Source organism: Zootoca vivipara, chromosome 6 (assembly GCF_965207765.1).
Source record: "Zootoca vivipara chromosome 6, rZooViv2.hap1.1, whole genome shotgun sequence".
Lineage (NCBI taxonomy): Eukaryota > Metazoa > Chordata > Lepidosauria > Squamata > Lacertidae > Zootoca > Zootoca vivipara.
This window is the reverse complement of record NC_142589.1, coordinates 41,148,239-41,167,125: the sequence shown is the minus strand read 5'-3', so window position 1 is coordinate 41,167,125 and position 18,887 is coordinate 41,148,239. Positions and strand designations below refer to the sequence as shown.

General features: G+C 38.3%; 1 protein-coding gene across 2 annotated transcripts; it reads right to left on the bottom strand.

The window, feature by feature from the left end:
- Nucleotides 1-281: 281 nt before the first annotated feature.
- TERB1 (telomere repeat binding bouquet formation protein 1) lies at nucleotides 282-17,343 on the bottom strand. Of its 2 annotated transcripts, none has more exons than XM_088671075.1 (17): nucleotides 17,276-17,343; nucleotides 16,714-16,824; nucleotides 16,466-16,594; nucleotides 14,861-14,992; nucleotides 13,838-13,898; nucleotides 13,636-13,748; nucleotides 13,406-13,528; nucleotides 12,160-12,303; nucleotides 11,730-11,861; nucleotides 10,887-11,012; nucleotides 10,057-10,220; nucleotides 8,576-8,943; nucleotides 8,046-8,110; nucleotides 5,525-5,605; nucleotides 4,892-5,062; nucleotides 3,798-3,910; nucleotides 282-632 (listed from the first exon to the last, which is right to left on the bottom strand). In XM_088671075.1, the coding sequence occupies exons 1-17, from the start codon at nucleotides 17,307-17,309 to the stop codon at nucleotides 606-608; spliced, it is 2,094 nt and encodes a 697-aa protein (XP_088527201.1). In that variant the 5' UTR covers nucleotides 17,310-17,343; the 3' UTR covers nucleotides 282-605. The 2 variants fall into 2 exon arrangements, with proteins under 2 accessions (XP_088527201.1, XP_088527200.1); XM_088671074.1 differs by lacking the exon at nucleotides 282-632 and adding an exon at nucleotides 3,171-3,434 and having other exon boundaries at nucleotides 3,798-3,907.
- Between the last annotated feature and the right edge of the window lie 1,544 nt (nucleotides 17,344-18,887).

The window sequence follows — 18,887 nt, the reverse complement described above, 5'->3', positions numbered from 1 at the left end:
GGTTTCACTATGAAATGGCAGGATGAAAAGGGTAATAATAAATAATAACAATAATAATTATTTATACCCCGCCCATCTGGCTAGGTTTCCCCAGCCACTCTGGGCGGCTTACAACAGAATATTAAAATAAAATAATCTATTAAACATTAAAAGCTTCCCCAAACAGGGCTGCCTAATAGTAGCAATGGCAGGGAAGGATAAAAAGGGGGAAATCAGTTATACCTAAATGCTTTTATCCACTGAGAAGGTGAAATGCCCTAATAAACACAAAATGCATATTTAAAGTATAATGAAAAGCTTTAGCAATAAACTTGTTTTTTTCATTTGCGTAGCATTTTCATATTTATTTTTAAAGAGCATTTATATCCAAAGCAAGTAAAAATACTGTAAGATAGAATAGTTACCAACTTTCTTGATTATACATATTGATAAATTATATTCAAAATAAATTTACTGATTAAAAGGACATATAGCACACAAAATAATCAAGTACAAAATGGAGTACCCTCTTAATAAAAAATAATTATTACATTTTAAACAAAAAAAAGAGCCAACTTGTATGATGATCCTGTTTCCTTGACAGAATGCACGTAACTTATAAGATGTCATACGTTTTTCTTGTTTTTATTTTTCTGTGAGAGAAGAGAAAAAAAGGAAACCAGACAAGGCAAATGTCAGAGCATTGGCACAGACAAATATTTGTTATCCAGTTGTGATTCATATGGCTATACAGGCTGGACGTATCAGGTGAGAGGAAGGTGTGTGAGAGAAGAATATGGCTTTTTTAGAGCTCCTCCAGCTCTGCCAGTACTTTATGTTGAGTTAGCAGTCACAGTCAACATTTGCTTACCTGACAATTTATGTGACCCTGATAAGGGCGGTTTCTGCCATATGTTAGCTGCATGACCAACTGAGGAGAAAGCCAGAACCAGTTGCACTGAAAAGCAGAGCTAGTTTTGGCAACGTACATCTTCAACTGACAGCCCAGCAGACTCTCTTGTATGGAGAAGAAAATGTAAGCTGGGTGCAGAGGACAGGGAAGAGCTCCTAGGCTAGTTCTGGGAAGGAGGCATCCCAGGCTTGGAGCATCCACTTGTCAGGTGGCAACTCTTGAAGACATACCTGTTTGGACAAACATTTCCCTGCTACCCTGATTTGATTGCTGCTTTAACTGTTTTAGCTATCGTGCTTTTCTAATGGGCTTGCTTAGCTATATATTTTAATTATGTATGTTTTAATGTAGTTGTTGTGCTAATTATTTTAATTACAGGTTGCTGTATTTTAGGTGGCTTTATAGTATTCTTCTTATTTTGTTGTTGGCTTTTATTTGCTTGAGAATGGCTGCTTACCCGGTCACAGGGTGGGTGGCTGTTGCAGCCTGTTGCACCAGGCCCCTCCCCTTTGGGAGCAACATTGGAGCTATGCAGCTGGTTGTGGGGGAATTCCCAGGCCAGCCACTGTGAGATTGGTGGGCTTTCCCACCATAGGCTATTTGATTCCTGGGCAATCCAGCCGAGCCAGGGGGGCTGGGTTTGGAGCCAATACACCCGACCCCAGGACAAATAAATGAAACATTTATTTGCTTGAGAACGGCCTTGGTATTTCTTCTTGAAATGAAATGTACTATCTAAATGCTTTTATTTTAATGGCCGTTGGCTATATACAATAAAATTGATTGAAGTACAATCAATTAATAATATTGCAAAATACTATTGAGTCCCAGGGATGATATTTGGGTTTTAAATAACCTTACTTTCATAGTTTACACTTCCAGAAGTAAATGGCTACTTGGATTCAAGTTGTGGTTTTCACTCAGTGTCATTACATCCTGAAAGCCACTCCCATTGAAGGGGCAAGTGTCATTATTTGCATAGCCTTACCTCCAACACTAATGGATAACCACCATCCACTGAAGAAAGCAGAGGACTCCCCTGCTCAGCGCCTGGAGGCCCCAGTCCTGCCACTCACCACCTGGCCTGGGCGGGGCCAAGGCCTTTAAGAACTGCTGCTGCTACCAGCCAGGAGGACTCCCCTGCTCAGCGCCTGGAGGCCCCAGTCCTGCCACTCACCACCTGGCCTGGGCGGGGCCAAGGCCTTTAAGAACTGCTGCTGCTACCAGCCAGGAGGACTCCCCTGCTCAGCGCCTGGAGGCCCCAGTCCTGCCACTCACCACCTCGCCTGGGCGGGGCCAAGGCCTTTAAGAACTGCTGCTGCTACCAGCCAGGAGGACTCCCCTGCTCAGCGCCCGGAGGCCCCAGTCCTGCCACTCACCACCTGGCCCAGGGCGGGGCCAAGGCCTTTAAGAACTGCTGCTGCTACCAGCCAGGAGGACTCCCCTGCTCAGCGCCTGGAGGCCCCAGTCCTGCCACTCACCACCTGGCCCAGGGCGGGGCCAAGGCCTTTAAGAACTGCTGCTGCTACCAGCCAGGAGGACTCCCCTGCTCAGCGCCTGGAGGCCCCAGTCCTGCCACTCACCACCTGGCCCGGGCGGGGCCAAGGCCTTTAAGAACTGCTGCTGCTACCAGCCAGGAAGACTCCCCTGCTCAGCGTCCGGAGGCCCCAGTCCTGCCACTCACCACCTGGCCTGGGCGGGGCCAAGGCCTTTAAGAACTGCTGCTGCTACCAGCCAGGAGGACTCCCCTGCTCAGCGCCTGGAGGCCCCAGTCCTGCCACTCACCACCTCGCCTGGGCGGGGCCAAGGCCTTTAAGAACTGCTGCTGCTACCAGCCAGGAGGACTCCCCTGCTCAGCGCCCGGAGGCCCCAGTCCTGCCACTCACCACCTGGCCCAGGGCGGGGCCTGATGGGCTTTATAAAGGACTGTTGCCGCCAATGCTGCTGGGCAGAGAGGGCTCCATTTTGTTTTGTTTTTTTTGTTTAAATCCCTGTTATTTTTTACCTATGTTATTTTAAACTGTATTAAGGATGTATTCTTAGTTTTAGATTTTGATTTATGTCAAAATTGTTTTCTATTAGGTTGTGTATTTTTTGATGTGGTTTATGTATTGTTTGTGACTTTTGTAATTGTACTATTGCTGTATTGTTTTGATATTCGACTGGAAGCCGCCCAGAGTGGCTGGGGAGACTCAGCCAGATGGGCGGGGTACAAATAAAAAATTATTATTATTATTATTATTATTATTTCCAAAACCAGCCCAATGGTTCTTTCCTCTCATCCTATCCCAAAGGTGTAAAATACTAGCACAAAATTAATTTGAAATATTACCTGTAAGTGGTAGTATTTCTTAGCAAGGTCAACATTTGTCCTTCCCTTCTGAAATGGGTAAGTCCATAAAATTAAATTCCAATGATGGCCCATTTTCTTTACACCATCCAAAAGAAATCTTATTTCTTCTGATGTAAAATTTTTCCTAGTTCTCCGTTTGCTGTTTTCAAAAGTTGCTGCAGGTATATCTGGCAGATGAATATCAGTTTTCTGCATCATTAATGAAAACAGTACACATTTGGCAGATGTGCCAGAGCTCAATGGTAACATTCATACAAGGAAATAAAGAAGGTCCTATGTCCAGTCCCGAGCCCAACACAAGCATTGTACAGGTATGCATTTCTCCAAAGTGGGGGTACCAGAGCTTTGGTTAGGCTATTTCTTTGTTTGTTTATTAACAATAACTTGTGGTTTACGGATATCCTTTCATCAGTTATGAATAATATTTATCAGTGTGCTGAGGCCGGGTCTCAGTTTAGGCATTAATACTTATTAGAAATAACACTGTCATATGTACTAGAACATATACACAAATGTTAACATACAGAACATTTGCCATTTAGGTGTCCATACCCCATCTTTAAATGAGAAAGCATGATCTTCATTCAGATCCTGGTGTTTAAGCCTGTGTTTCTGTTGGATTATTTGTTTCTTTGAATATGCATCCTGTTTTGTTTGAAGATCTGCTGTTTGAAACAAAACATTTGCTTATTTAAAATTACTGTAAATTGTGGAAAACAAAGGACAGAACTAGATTTCATGAGAGAAATGCAGGGCTCCCCAAATCCTGTGTTTTCCATCACAGCTATGGGGAACTTTTGGCCTTCCATATGTTGCTGATCTATGGCACTGGCTGTGCTTGTGGGGGCTGATGGAAGTTGTAGTTCAGCAACATCTGGAGGGCCAAAGGTTCCACATACCGTACCTGCTTTTTTATGATGCTAATGCTGGCATAGGCAGCCATTGTAGGGGAGATTTCGTGGGCAGGCTTAACCCTTTCCCCAGCTGCTTAGTCTTCCCTGCATAGGTATACCTGGACATGTTATTTTACTGCCCCTCCCCCCAGGTTTCATGACTAGTAGAAGCCTGATTGCAATGAAAAATGAACCAGGGAGAGCTCTGGGAGGAGGAAAATCAGCTAACTTGGGGGATCTATGGTTGAAGTCAGGAGATTACACATCCATTGAACTGAACTGAATTGAATTGAATATTGACATATATTTGCATTCTAATTGCTTCTTTTATTTCTTACATTTTCTCTTATTGTCTTTTATTGTATTATAATATAAATTATATGAAATATAATAAAATACAGTATATAAAAAATTAAAAGGCAATGAAAATATAATTAAAAATTATACAGCGTATTGCACATCATATTACAATTGCTGCAACAGGCAGAAAAATCATTAAGTGGTCTGCCAAGACCAGGCATCCCCAAACTGCGGCCCTCCAGATGTTTTGGCCTACAACTCCCATGATTCCTAGCTAAGAGGACCAGTGGTCAGGGATGATGGGAATTGTAGTCCAAAATATCTGGAGGGCCAAAGTCTGGGAGTGTCTGGCCAAGACCCTCAGCAATTTTCAAGTGGTTGGGGGGGGAGCTTGGAAACCACTGGGCTAGAGCATGCTCCACATGAAATTTTATGAAAAATGATTACTATTACCATTATACTCTGTAGAAGTATTCCTGCTAGAGATAATAGATCTTTTTATCTTCCTTTTATATTTCAGTTCAGTTTCTAGAGTAACTTTGTGTTGTTCACATAGATATTTACAAGACTGCAAAATCTTGCTACAATTTCGGCTGTTTAAGGGAATGCCTACTGTTATACAACCTGAAAAAAATATAGAATACAGTATTAGTAAAATAGCATGTGACTTTGTAAAAGGCATTTTAAAAAGGATTTCAGGCTGAATTTTTCATATCTGCTTTTAGTAAATTGTGATTTACATAGTCTGGTCTTTCCAGGTTTAACATCAGTAAATCTAGCAAGTACTTTTGGGGAATTCACTGGTAAACCTAATATTGAACCAGTAAACAGAATCATAGAATTGTAGAGTTGGAAGTGGCCTTGTTATTGCTCAAATATTCAAAATTGTGGAGGGGGATCCTTCTTTGCTTAGATTTCCAAAACAAAATTACTAATTTTTAAGACACAATACAAAGTGATTGCATCTTTAAATGTAAAAAAATTATCTAGCATTTTAAAGAAAAGAAATATCTGTTAGTATCTACCGGTAGATAAATCACCTAGTTTAGGCTTCTTACAAAACACAACAACAACAACAAAAACCACCTGTGCACTGCAACTCTGCTATTTTAGAAGCAGCCAGATTACAGTTTATCCTCCTGCTTGTTATTCTTGAACATAATGGATCTATAAAAGAGAAATGTTTTTGGATCAATATGAAACATATGGTTAAGAATTCAGGTATGTTATGTACTTTATGTAGTTATAGACCGTAATAACACAAAATTAAGATAAAGATAAAAAAGAAGTTGCTAAACTAAGTTATTCAGCCAGCATACCAGATGAAATTTCTAAGGCATTAATTTGTTCAGTTGACACTGTGATACAGGAGCATGGTGTCCAAGTTCATAGTGTCTAACATAGTTTCCAGAACTATGTAATTTTATTACCGTACAATGTGTTGGAGGGACACACAAGTACCCCTTTAGTTAAGGTGGGTAGCCAACAAAAAAGTCCAACATTATGTCTCAAAATTCTATTTATAAAAATGATACCTGTTAGGGTAAGTCCATTATAGCATCAGCCTTAGCAACCATTTTCCAGCTTTATGGAGCTTGAATTACTATGACAGCCTTAACTCTGGTCTTAAAATACAGTGGTACCTCGGTTTACGAACCTAATCTGTTCCGGAAGTCCGTTCTTAAATCAAAACGGTCCTTAAACCGAGGCGCACTTTCCCAAATGAGGCCTCCCACCGCTGGTGCCCTTCCACCGTTCGGATTCCGTTCTTAGACCGAGGTAAAGTTCTCAAACCAAGACACTATTTCCAGTTTTGTGGAGTTTGTAAACCAAATTGTTCTTAAACTGGACTGTTCTTAAGCCAAGATACCACTGTAATTGAATACAACTGTGCTTATATTTTAAATGTGACAGACATTTATATCATGAATAGTTTTAACAATAAAAAGTCATACTAGATTATGAAATTTAAGACAAATTCATCACTGAATATGTGATGGAGTAATACTGTTATTCCACATGGGCAAATATGTAGCATGCTTGGACAACATATAATGAACAATATACGTAAAACATATTGGCTTTGTTTAGATGTTATGCTAAACCATAGTTTAGCACAACATGCATTTTAGTACAATATGCATAAGCTATGGCATACCTTGGTCTCACACACCTCCTTCATTTTCCCATGCACCCAAGGATGAGTTTGTATGCTTTTGCTTCTGCTTTCAGTTAAACACAGTTTGCCATGTCATCCATACCTGGAATTGTGGTCAACACTAACTATGGTGCTTAGTTTCCAACAAGTCAGCATCATAACCTGTGGTCTGAAGTTGGCTTGTTTGTAGTGTATCTTGATTTCTGTAAGGCTTTTGACAAAGCCCCTCATGATATTATTGGGGGGAAGCTTGTAAAATGCAGCCTGGATGAAGTTACTGTTAGGTGGATTTTGTAGCTGATTGATTGAGCAAACCTAAAGAGTGCTCACTAAGTGTGACAAGAGGGATGCCACAGGGTTCTGTCCTAGGCCCGTTGTTGTTCAACATCTTTATAAATAACTGGGATGAAGGTGCTGAGGAGATGCTCATCAAATTTGCAGACACACCGCAGAAGACAGAATCGGAATTCAAGATGACTGTAACAGATTGGAGAACTGGGCCATGAATTTCAAGAGAGACAAATGTAAGGTTCTAAGAACCAGGTGCACAAATATAAGATGGACACCTGTGAAAAGGATCTAAGGGTCTTAATAGACCACATGATTAACATGTGTGGTGCATGATCAACACAGTGTGATGCAGCAGGGGGGGAAAGCCAGTGTCCAGATCAAGGGAAGAAATAGTGCCTCTCTATTCTGCCTTGGTCAGACAACAACTGGAGTACTGTGTCCAGTTCTGGGCACCACAATTTAAGAAGGATATTGACGAACTGGAATGTGTGCAGGAGGGAAACCAAGATGATCAAGGGTCTGGAAACTAAGCCTTATGAGGAACAGTTGAAGGAATTGAATATGTTTAGTCTGCATAAGAGAAGATATGATAGCCATCTTCAAATATCTAAAGGGCTGTCACATAGAGGACAGAGCAAGCTTGAAGCCCTGAACCAATGCCTTCAAGTTAGAAGAAATGAGATTCTGACTCAACATCAGGAAGAACTTTCTGACATAAGAGCTGTTAAACAGTGGAATGGACTCCCTTGGAAGGTTGTGAACTCTCCTTCCTTGGAGGTTTTTAAGCAAAGGTTGGATGGCCATCTGTCATGGATGCTTTAGTTGAGCTTGCTGCATTGCATGGATGGGGGTGGATAATTAGATGAACCCCAGGATGCCTTCTGACACTATAGTTCTATGAACCACAGTGTGTTGCTCCAACAAACCACTTTTAACCAAATGTAAAAAGCAAAAGGTTTTGACTGCTTCTTTTGGCTATGCAGGAGAGGAGAGAAGGGACCAAGTGCACAAGCCCAAGGCATTGCATGATGTGCAAATGCAACCACTAAGTATGGTATATGTGCTTATTTTTCATCCAATTTAAAATAAACTAATTTCTAACAACTATCAACTTAGTAAAATGTCAGAAATTAAACACTTTTGATTAACAGTACCTACCTGCATTTTGTACCAGTTGAGTTCTTCTTTTACCTGCAATATCTGTCTGTTTACACAATAATTCACTAAAAGGATAAGAAAGACATTCTTAAAACTTGACTTAATATATATTTAATTGTGTTGTATCATGCTTATTGACTCCCACAATTTCCCACATTGCACTGCAGTGAATAATGCTAACCAGGGAAAGGGGGGCATGTTTCCTATGCACATTGAAGCTTGGGATAATTTTATTTATTACCTGCATTTATTTGATATAAATCTTTTTCATACACTTCGCTTCAAATAAAAATTCTAAGGGTACCTTCCACACATGAGGCTACTCAGTAGCCATGAAGAAGTTCAAAAGCTGAAAGTAATGTTTCATTTTGAAAGAGGTCTACAGCTCCTTATATCTTCCAGATGGAATTTCAGTCCATTAGAGTTCATGACAAATTTTAATAATATTAAATGCAGTTTGCTAATTTGAATCACAATCAGGATTTAAAAGTATCAATTTAAAATTGTATGTAGGATCATAGATACAGTACCTTACTTGTACTTCAGACTTGCTAGATTCACAGACAGTGTTTTTATCTGTAATATGTTTATGTTGATAGGTTATGTTGGGTGTCCTCATTTTATCAGCTGCATGAAGATTAAGTTCATTTCGACTCACTGAAGCATCAATTGGATTCCTATTGGCAGGCTTTAGTAATTCATTCTTTGAATAGTCTTTTACAAATTTAGTAGCAATCAGTTTAGTAGACATAGAATCTAGTAATTGTTGGTTCACTTCTGTATATGTTATGTCACTTGAATTTGGCTTGCTTGCATTTTCTTTAAGATGCATAGGGGTAGTCTGCAGGATCACTTCTTTGGGAATATAATCAATTAATATTTGTCTTCTCACTTTTTTCTGTGTTTAAAAAAATAGCAATTGAAGGTCATACAAAATACATCCAGTGTGGGGGGGAGGATGGAAAACCTTGGCTACTTATATTGAAGGTTCAAGGCAGGGATGATCAACTCAGGGAGTTGACTCGTAAAAGCCAAACTTTGTGGATTAGAATGAAAACATCATTCACACCTATTACTTCTTTCATAATCTTATTTAATATTTCAGGTATGTCTTTTTCCACTGTTGTTTTCCTTTAAGTTGAAGTCAGTTTTAATTTGCTGGAACTCAATACTTGTTTTGACAATTGCATTTTGGTTCCACAATTTTAATATTACTGCATATTTACTTTGAAGGAAGAAGTATTTGTCAAATTCAGGTCAAATTGTTGTTGTTGTTTCATGCTCAATTCCCTTCAAAATAAGCAGCTGAAAATACTAAAAACAAGACTGGGGCATAAAAATAATGAAACCTAAGAAATTATCCAACACAAACAAGACTTAGCGTTCCAAAGCATTTCAGAAAGTGTAAACAGATAAGGAAGAGGTTTCTTCCTGTGATATCCTAACCTTCACTGATCAAATTAAAAATTAATAATTACATTACTGAGGGAAAGCATGAGGGAAGTTCATGTTGAATCACCATGACTATGTGGCTGAATATGGGGGAGCAATAATTTTACAGGTGGGTAGGATATTTTATCTGAAGTACTATTGGTAGCAGAAATATGTTTGTTTGCATAACAAAGAATGGTCATGTTTACACAGGCTAGGAATACTAGAATAGAAACAAACATCTTTAGCTAAAAAGTGACGCCAAGGCAGGATGGAAGCTTGAAACAGGTGCTATTCCCCACAGAAGGCATAACATAAACCTGTTTTCGCTGGCCCTACCTTCTGGACTGACTGGGAGGAATAACCCAGATGATGATATCCTCCTTCCACCACAGGAAAATAGGAAAAAAAACTTTTTAAAAAAACAGCTTATCAGGCTTATGCTTCCCTTTTTATAATTCATTCAGACACTATTTTCTTGCATAGAAAATATCTATGATTTTTAAAAATCCTCTGATTTTAACATACTGCATCTATTCTTATTTTTTTTAAAAAAACAACAACAACAACGAAGAACCACCTGTTGTCGGTCATTTTCAAGTCCTTCGATTCTATATAAAATTTCTTTGGCTTTGTCCCAGTAGTCTTCAAGGATCATCTCTTTGTTCTGCCAATCAACCTTCAACTGTTCTGCATCATCCAGTTTTAATGAATGTTTTCCTAACTTCAGTGACAACTTCTCAGCTTTAGAAAAAGTTAGAATAAGGCAAGGTAAGCTGGCTTTATAAAAACAGAGTTATATTTTATGCTACATGCCAAAGTCTTAAAAATGTTGGCTCTCAATGAGAGTGACTTATTTAAGATGTGTTTTATTTTGCTTTTTACATCTCTCTGCAGTACCGTGTTTCTCATATTATAAGACATGTCTTATATTTATTTTTTCCTCGAAAAAACACACTATGGCTTATTTTCAAGGGATGTCTTATTTTTTTCCTCCTCCTCCTGCTGCGGTCGGCATTGCTGCTGCGCCTATCACTATGTCTTATTTTCGGGGTATGGCTTATATTCCTTGAATGCTTAAAAATCCTGCTATGGCTTATTTTATGGGTATGTCTTAAAATATGAGAAACAGGGTATTTAAAGGACCTTATACAAATACAGCCCTAGACATGCTCCCTTCATTAATATTTCTGCTACATCAAGGGAAGATGGAAGCAAGAAGAGATCAAATTAACAAGTAGAAGAAAGTGGGTAGGGAAGCATAGAACAGAAGTTGATAATCTCTAACCTGCGTGAAATAGGAAAAATTGCAGATAAAGCAAATGGGTAAGTGGCTAATGGGCAAGAAGATATTCTCAAATCTGCCCTATAAGTTTTTAAAAATAGTAATGAAAATAATGATAATCTTACTGATCTGCTTGCAATTTTGCAGCACAAAGGTGACAGCCTTATTTAGTTCTTCATCCTGCGATTCAGTTAGTGCCTGAATCATAAGTGGAAGGCCATTGTTCTTGACCAGAGCAAATTGATTTTCCTCTAAAAAAAAATACCATTAGTTTCTTGGAACATATTTGTCCAAACTGTCCAAACAGTTGTAACAGCACCTTTTATCATATTTGGAAGAATAAGCAATAAAATTACAATGGGATGCAGTTATATTGAATTTTCAGCCCAACTTCAATTAGTCATATCTAGCTTATTTGCATACGCTCAGTAACATATTGTAGTGTGACTTCATTTACATGAATCTATCCTATTAGTTTTAATGGAAATATTGCATAGTGCCTTTTTAAGACTTAAGTGTTAAAGCAGAAATTTATACTTAGCTACCACTAATAACTCTTAACTTGGCTCTGACAGTTATCAGGATTTTGTAGAAGTTCCTATATCCTGCACTAGAAATAACCACTAATGGAAAAGGTGCCTAATCATAATCCTATTTATAGTACAATCCTAACCATGTTTACTTAGAAGTAAGTTTCACTGAGTTCAATGGGGCTTAGTCCCAGGTAAGTGGATATAGGATTGCAGCCTAAATGTAGTAAGTTTCAAAGTGATCATTTTTATTTTATTTAAATGAGGGATAAAGCAGCTTGTTAAAACTAACCATGCATTACTCTAGCAACATCAGGTTTGGTTTCTTCATAGGTCATTATTAAGTACAGTAATTGTGCACTGGAGTTTTAATGCAAACTGCATTTGAATGCAGCATCTAACATGTTCAATTTAAAAAATACAGAACCAGTTTCCTACCGCAGCCATATGTACAGTGTCCAAGGGTAAGTATAATACTATTTTTTTCTCCCGGATCCAGATGTTTGTAAGAAAGCAGTGTTAGGAGATTTGGCACAATATTATACCTTGGCAGGTTAATTCCAACTGCAACTATTGGTACAAAATAAATTTAAAAGGGAAAACAACACCCATTAAACTCTACATGCAGTAAAGAGACATACTTTTATAGAGCGCCTATTCCATCCTTATATTTAATGTTTGTCATGTTAATAAATAAAGTCAGAAACTAAGGCAGATCCTGGTAATATAAGTAATGAATTATCTGAGAGTACTTAATCCTATATGGAGGCATGGACCTAACTAGAACCTGGATGTACCCTTACAGAATACAAGCTTCACTTTCTGTTAAGATATTTATATAAAAAGATATTTAAATCTGTTCACTCACGGTTATCGGCAATACAGGCATCAATCGTTTTTGTCACCACTATGGCAAGTTTTGTGCTTGCAACTGAATTCTGTCTCAATTTCACAAGAAGCTCATCCAAAACAGCTAATCCACCAACAGAAACAAAAAATTGCTGCATTCTTGCTTGAAGAAACAAAAACAAACCATAACAATTACCAGCCATGCTTCTCTCATAGTTTGCTTTAAGCTAAAGTTTTCCAGGCTTTCTGTCAAATGCAGAAGGTGTCAAGTTCAATCCCAAGCATCTCCAGATAGGGCTGGGAAAGACCCCTGTCTGAATTCCTGGAGACACTCCAATGCAATGTAGATGATACTGAGCTAGACAGATCAGTGCTCTGACTGGATGTAATAAAACTTTTGTAAATTAATTTTGAGAGAAATTATTCACAAAAAAATTTCTATCATGATCTCAATTCATCCCTTCCTCAAATTGTTTACTGCAGCAACCATTCTATCTGGTTATTATAAACCCTTCAATTTCTCAGCATTTCTCAGATGAAAATAGGGACATCCTAATCCATAATAATAATTTTACTATTTACACCCCACCCATCTGATTAGGTTGCCCCAGCCACACTGTGCGGTTTCCAACATATATAAAAAATATAATAAAACATTAAACATTTTTAAATTTCCCTATACAGGGTAGCCTTCAGATGGCTCAGGGATCGGATAATTCCATGCCCTCCAACATTTCTCTGATAAATCCTAAGGAAAAGCAGGACATCCTAAGGAAAAGCAGGACATTCTGTCAGCTTCTGTAAATCCAGCACTATCTCTGGAAAATAGGAACACTTGGAAGGTCTATTATTATGTAACACTATGAAAGAGCTGGTACCTGAATGTACTGATTTTCCTCTGAGTTCTCTGTTTTGTATCAAGACTGAAAGCCATCATTTTAAACTGTAAACTGCCCTGAATGCTTTGGTAGAAAGGCAACATATATATATTTAATATTTTAACAAATGAATATATAGTGATTTCTAGAAAATGCAAAACAAGCTAGAGGGGATGTGTGTCAACTCACTGTGCCATGGAAAAGCCCTCCCCTCCTCTCTTTACCTGGTTCCACTGTATGTTCTAGAATTTGAAGATAATATCACAAAAGTAGTTGCCCTATTTCTGTGCAGAAGATGCAGGAAATTAAGCACTAGAAATGGCAAAAGAAATCCCATCAGGCTTTTCACTGAAAAATAACGTGCTGGTACAATGGTTAGATACTTACAATTATTTGCAACTGTGAGCCCAATGAATGAACATACTGGGCGAACTATCTCAGGCATTATGCTACTTTGCAGCCAGTCTTTTGCATGAGGAAAAACCGAACTGCAAAATTTCTGATTCTCCTCTGTTGGTGACAAAACAATGGCACACTTAGATATGCATTGAAAAATACTTTCCCCTCACTGTCATCGGACAAATAATGAAAGGAAATGTTTAACAAAAATATACTACCATTCTGGGGATTATTTACACTTGCACAGAGAGCACTGCAAGTTGAAGACCACAGATGATATTCGTTAATTTTTTGATCCAAAAGGTTCAGATCACATACTGAAAGACTTGTTCTGTTAGGAAATTAAAACAAAAACATAACAAATAGCAATTTGGGGGAGGAATTTTCAGCTTAGTACAACAATCTTGCTTTATTACTTACCTGAATAATTGAAGCAGAGCATTAAGGCAACCAGACTCTTTCGCACACATCTGCCCACGCTCTATAAAATGACCACATTTTGGCATGTAAAGATTTAAAATAAAATATAAGAAGTATTTCAAATATCAAGCAATCAATAATTCAGTGAAATCTTAGAACTGTTTCACACATTATGTGGTATGAAACATGCTTGTCACTGAGGGCCTCTTTAGACACTTTTTATTGTGCATTCATGACAATTTGTGCTCAAGATGCTAGCAGGGTGGTCATAAGTGCTATTACTTTGTGAGGGGTAAACTACAGTACCCAGAATTCTTTGTGGGGTTGCGTGTACACAGCATGGTAGCATCGGGGAAGCATCTCAGAAAAAACTAAAGCAGAATATATCAACCAGTAATGCACTTTATTGTGTCAAGGATATGTTGCTGAATACACCCACAATCAATCCCATGTCTGCAGGGGCCCTGAGTATACACCCTGCAGGGAATAGCAGCTAAGCTTAAAATGTAATATATGAAATATATAGACCATATTCTTCAGAAAGTTAGTGACAGAAAGCTTAAAGAAGTGATATTTTATTTTTAGAATTTAAATGTCAATCATTTCATCCTTTGCAGTTTCCAGTTTTAGTTCCTACATTTGGTGGAAATTTTTGTACTGCATTTTAACCCCAACAGGATGTACTGAGAAAGTACTTTGTTCCCCAAATTGAATTATGCTAAATTGCCCAAGGATTTATGCGATCTATAGAACTCCCAGAGATTGCAGTCTTCATGACATTATGCAACCTAAGTAGTGATTTATGCACTGCTAAAGCTGAGCATATCCTTAGAAAATATATTAGTTAAACTTGCTTAAGTACCTGTGAGTAGCAATAAAATTTATAAGCATGTATCTGTGAATGTAAGTCTAATTGAACTAATTGCAGTTAATATTCATCTGGAGGCTACTCATCATAATTTAAAATGTGTTTGTGTGTGTGTAACTGCAATTTCCTTACATGTGTGGGGGGGAATGACTTACTGTTATTTGAAACCAGTGCTATTAAGAAATAAACAGACATTCTTTTCAAATTCACACTGGAATCATTATTAGTTAGGTGTCTGTGAAGGTCCTCAAATGATCCAGAAGTACATAATGCTTGTTGGCAGAATACTGAAACAAAATAGATATTGCTCTGAGAAATTTGTGTCTTATATTACATACATTAAATTTAATAAAGCAAACAGAATCAAACTTTCTTATAAATTCTACAATAATAGTAGGTATCTGTATCAGTCTGTTGGGGGGGAGGGATTCAAATAATAGTAGCCCTTGGAGATTAAAAAATCTCAATGTTGCCATTTTAATGTCAGAGTTGTGTCCATTTATTTTTTTGTATAGACACGACTTATTTCTATTGGCCGCCAAAATATTTTTTGGCTACAAGGTGGGTGAAGCTCTGAGAAGGGGACACTTAAGGAACATACATAACACTGGGGGCAAGACATTTATACACAACTTGTCCCAGTGGTGTTCAAAATTAAATGAACCCACAGGAAGTGGTTATTTGTAGTACACTGATGACATCCATCTCAATTTCTCTATATTATCTGAATGTACACGCCTTTAACTGATGTTTGGATGTGGTGGTGTGATAATGAAGACTGAATCCTGATAAGACGGAGACTCTGTGGACAGAGGTGTCCTGCCTGTTGGAGCAGAGCCTCAGTGCTAGCTTCCTGCCAAGAGTGCTGCCAGTGCTTACCAAGAGGGGAAGGGGCAAGGCGGCAGGGAGGTCAAAATGATGCACGCACACTGGCGGAACCAATCCCAAACTTCTACTCATGAACATAAGAAAATAAACAGAGCCTGCTGTGCCAGGCCAATGACCCACCTAGTCCAGCATCTTGTTTTCATAGTGGCCAATCAGATGCCTAGGCAAAACCAGCAAGCAAGACCCAAGCACAAGAGCACTTTGCCTTCCTGTGGGTTTCCCACAACTGGCATTTAGAAGCATTATTGCCATAGCCTTGTCTGCTGTTTGAAGTTTTGTTTCTCAAACAAACTTCCTGCTGATTTAGTCTCCTTAAGATGTCCCTAATTCATCTCTAGCCAGGGTATGAACACTTTAGCATACTAAGGTAAAGAATCCCTGCACCATCAACACATAAATGAATGAAGCTGCACTGATGTGAACAGTTAGTGGGGAAAGAGCTGTGAAATGCATGGGAAATGGGGAAGAACTTCACTGAAGGTGGCAATGTGAACACAGCCTAAGAGTGTTTTTTACCAGCTTCGGCTGGTGCACCTGTTCCTGAATAAGCATAGCTTGACCACAGTAAGCTATATATTCGTAACCTCAGTATTGGATTACTGCAATGTACTCTATGTGGGGCTGCCCTTAAGACTACTTCAGAAGCTGTGGCTAGTTCAGAATGCCATGGGTAGGTTGAAAGGGGAGCATGTAATGCACCTATTGAAGAAGCTGCACTGGCTGTCATTTTGCTACAGAGTCAAATTTAAGCTTTTGTTGTTCATATATGTACTTGAAAACTAGTCTTTTGCAGAAATGAAACAAAACACGAAAACTTAATATCTTCAAATGTGATAATATAATTATATGAAAAGAATACAATTGTGCATTACCATTATTCTCGGCTAAACCTCCTAATGTGAAGAAGGCAGCTTCCTTTACCATGCTGTGCACACTTGACTTTGCAAGGTTATATACAAACATCAAACCACCTATTTCTCGAAAATAATCGCTTGCATCACCTAGCAAAGACAGAAACAGTGCGGAAAGTGTCAACTTTCAAAGGAATATATTTTAATAATCCAAAGGAATAAGACATGGAGCAATGCAACTAGAACTCAACTTACTCAATGCAACTTACTGTTTTGTTGACAGGCTGAATAAATAGTAACCAATGCCTCTTTCTGAGTAGTAGGATGATCCATTTGATATTTTAGACATTCAAGTAGTAAATTCAGATCAGTTTTCATCTCTATAAGGATAAAGCAAACAGTTTTTCAAATTATTTTACATAAATTTAATTTTAATTAAAACAGAATTAAAACGGCTGATTAATTTACAGCCAGAATCCCATTATCTTGGCAATCCCAACAGAGCTGGCTCAGAGTCCAGTAGATTCTGTGCTAGCCCAGACCAGACCAGCCCACTTTCGCAGCTCCCAAAACCACATTTTGGGAGTTTCTACTGACTACCACCAGTTGGGTGAGCACATTGGGCACTCCTCATTGATGGGGTTTCTCAGTGACATATGTCAGTGGAGTCAGGCAGTGCTAGGCAGAAGGACATCTCCAACATTGTGGATCAGGTGCTTGGATCTCTGCAAAAGGCTATGTCTTTTACCTACTTCCATTTGAAGATTAGCCTGGCAGACTGCTAAAATAATGAAAAGTAACATGGATATAAAATAATTTTGGCAAATTTACCACATGGCATTTTCTGATCTTTTCCATTTTCCATTTTGACTGTATTATTTTACTTAGCCTTTAACTGCAAAACAAAGAGAGAGAGGGTTGTCTCTGTTATTAAAGCACGATTTTGGATTTTTAAAAAGAAAATGAAGGAAAGTAAATTCAGCTTAATAAAATCTAACATTTGTATTAATGTTGATTACCACTTCTACAGGAGCACAACATACTCAAGATCACCTAACATACATGCATAATATACAAAGAGATGCAAAGTAAATAATTTTTATTAATCCTTCATGGATGGTGTGGCGGTTCTAGTTTATCAGTGTTTAGAACCAAACTGAGGAAGTACTGCAAATTAATTAGCACATACTGCAAATAAATGATTTAATTTTATTTATTAAAATTATATCCCACCCTTCTGCCCATATGAGCCTAGAGTGGCATAAAATCTGCTAATTTAGAGACAAATTTGAGATTATTAGCATCTTTAGTGAGTGTTTTGAGAGAAACAAATAATTTCTAAAAGTTTCTGTTAAAAACTTCTGGAACTAGTTTCTTTGCCCAACCTACTGCAAGTAAAGTTGTAATTATTTCGAAGACCATGAAGAACAAGAGCTGGCAAAAACACACTTTAATCTCCTGAATTTGTATAGCGTATTACCTCAATAATATTCAATATAAATAAAGTCTGCAACATATTTTACAGGGACTGTAACCATTTTGTTGCAAGGGGGGAGAGTCCATCAGTCACCAAGAAAAAGAACAGCAAAGGGTCTGTTTTTATTATGGTAAGTGTTTGTAGATCAGAGGCTACTTCCATATTATTGAGGTTTAAATAATAACAACTTTTACAATAAAGAAACAATCAGACTCTTCTTTGTTACTCTATTTGGTCTGGCTGGATTCATGCACCATCTTGAGAACGTTCTCAAGTTAAGCTCTTGTGTTCGGAACTTAATGACTTTAAGATCTATAACTAACTGAATGGCCACGGAATTCTTCACCCATGTATCTGAGAAAAGCCTGTCGTATCTCAGCCTGACCTACTTCAGAGGCTTGTTCTGAAGTGAGGCAACCCATATACACATTGCCTTGTGTGTGGTGGGTGGGGACAAGACAAATAAGTGAATATTCCTGCATTGCAGGGGGTTGGACTAGATGACCCTTGGGGGTCCCTTCCAATCCTACAATTCTCTGAAACACAAAAATAATAAAAACATGTTTGGAAGGGTAGCTATGAAAAGTCATTTGCAGCAAAACAAACAAACAAACAAACAAACAAACAAACAAAACCAGCCATGTCTTCTGGCAGTTTAAGGACTAACAGATTTATCATGATTCACATAATAATGCTGTATGGAATAACGTGGAATTGTAATTCTATATTTTATATTTATTCGTGGTGCTTTTAAATGCGAGGAAATAAATAAACGAATACTTAGCAGGAAGGAACAGGAAAATGCCAGCGACTTTCTCCCTTTCTGACAGGAACCTGCACATGGGCGTAGCCAAGATTTATTGGGGGGGGGGGCAGAACCGAGTTATCTGCCACGCAATTGGTCAGTTGCCAAGTATTTCTATGCATTTACTTGATTTAGGGGTCCCCCTAAATCTACGCCCATTA

Bases quoted from the DNA above. Each gene is read 5' to 3' on its own strand.
- TERB1 (XM_088671074.1), bottom strand. From the start codon at position 17,309: ATGGAAAATGGAAAAGATCAGAAAATGCCATGTG. The intron at 16,595-16,713 runs GTAAGTTGCATT...TGTCTTTGCTAG, and splicing joins TTCAGCCTGTCAACAAAACA to GTGATGCAAGCGATTATTTT. The intron at 11,862-12,159 runs GTGAGTGAACAG...TTGTACCAATAG, and splicing joins TGCCTGTATTGCCGATAACC to TTGCAGTTGGAATTAACCTG.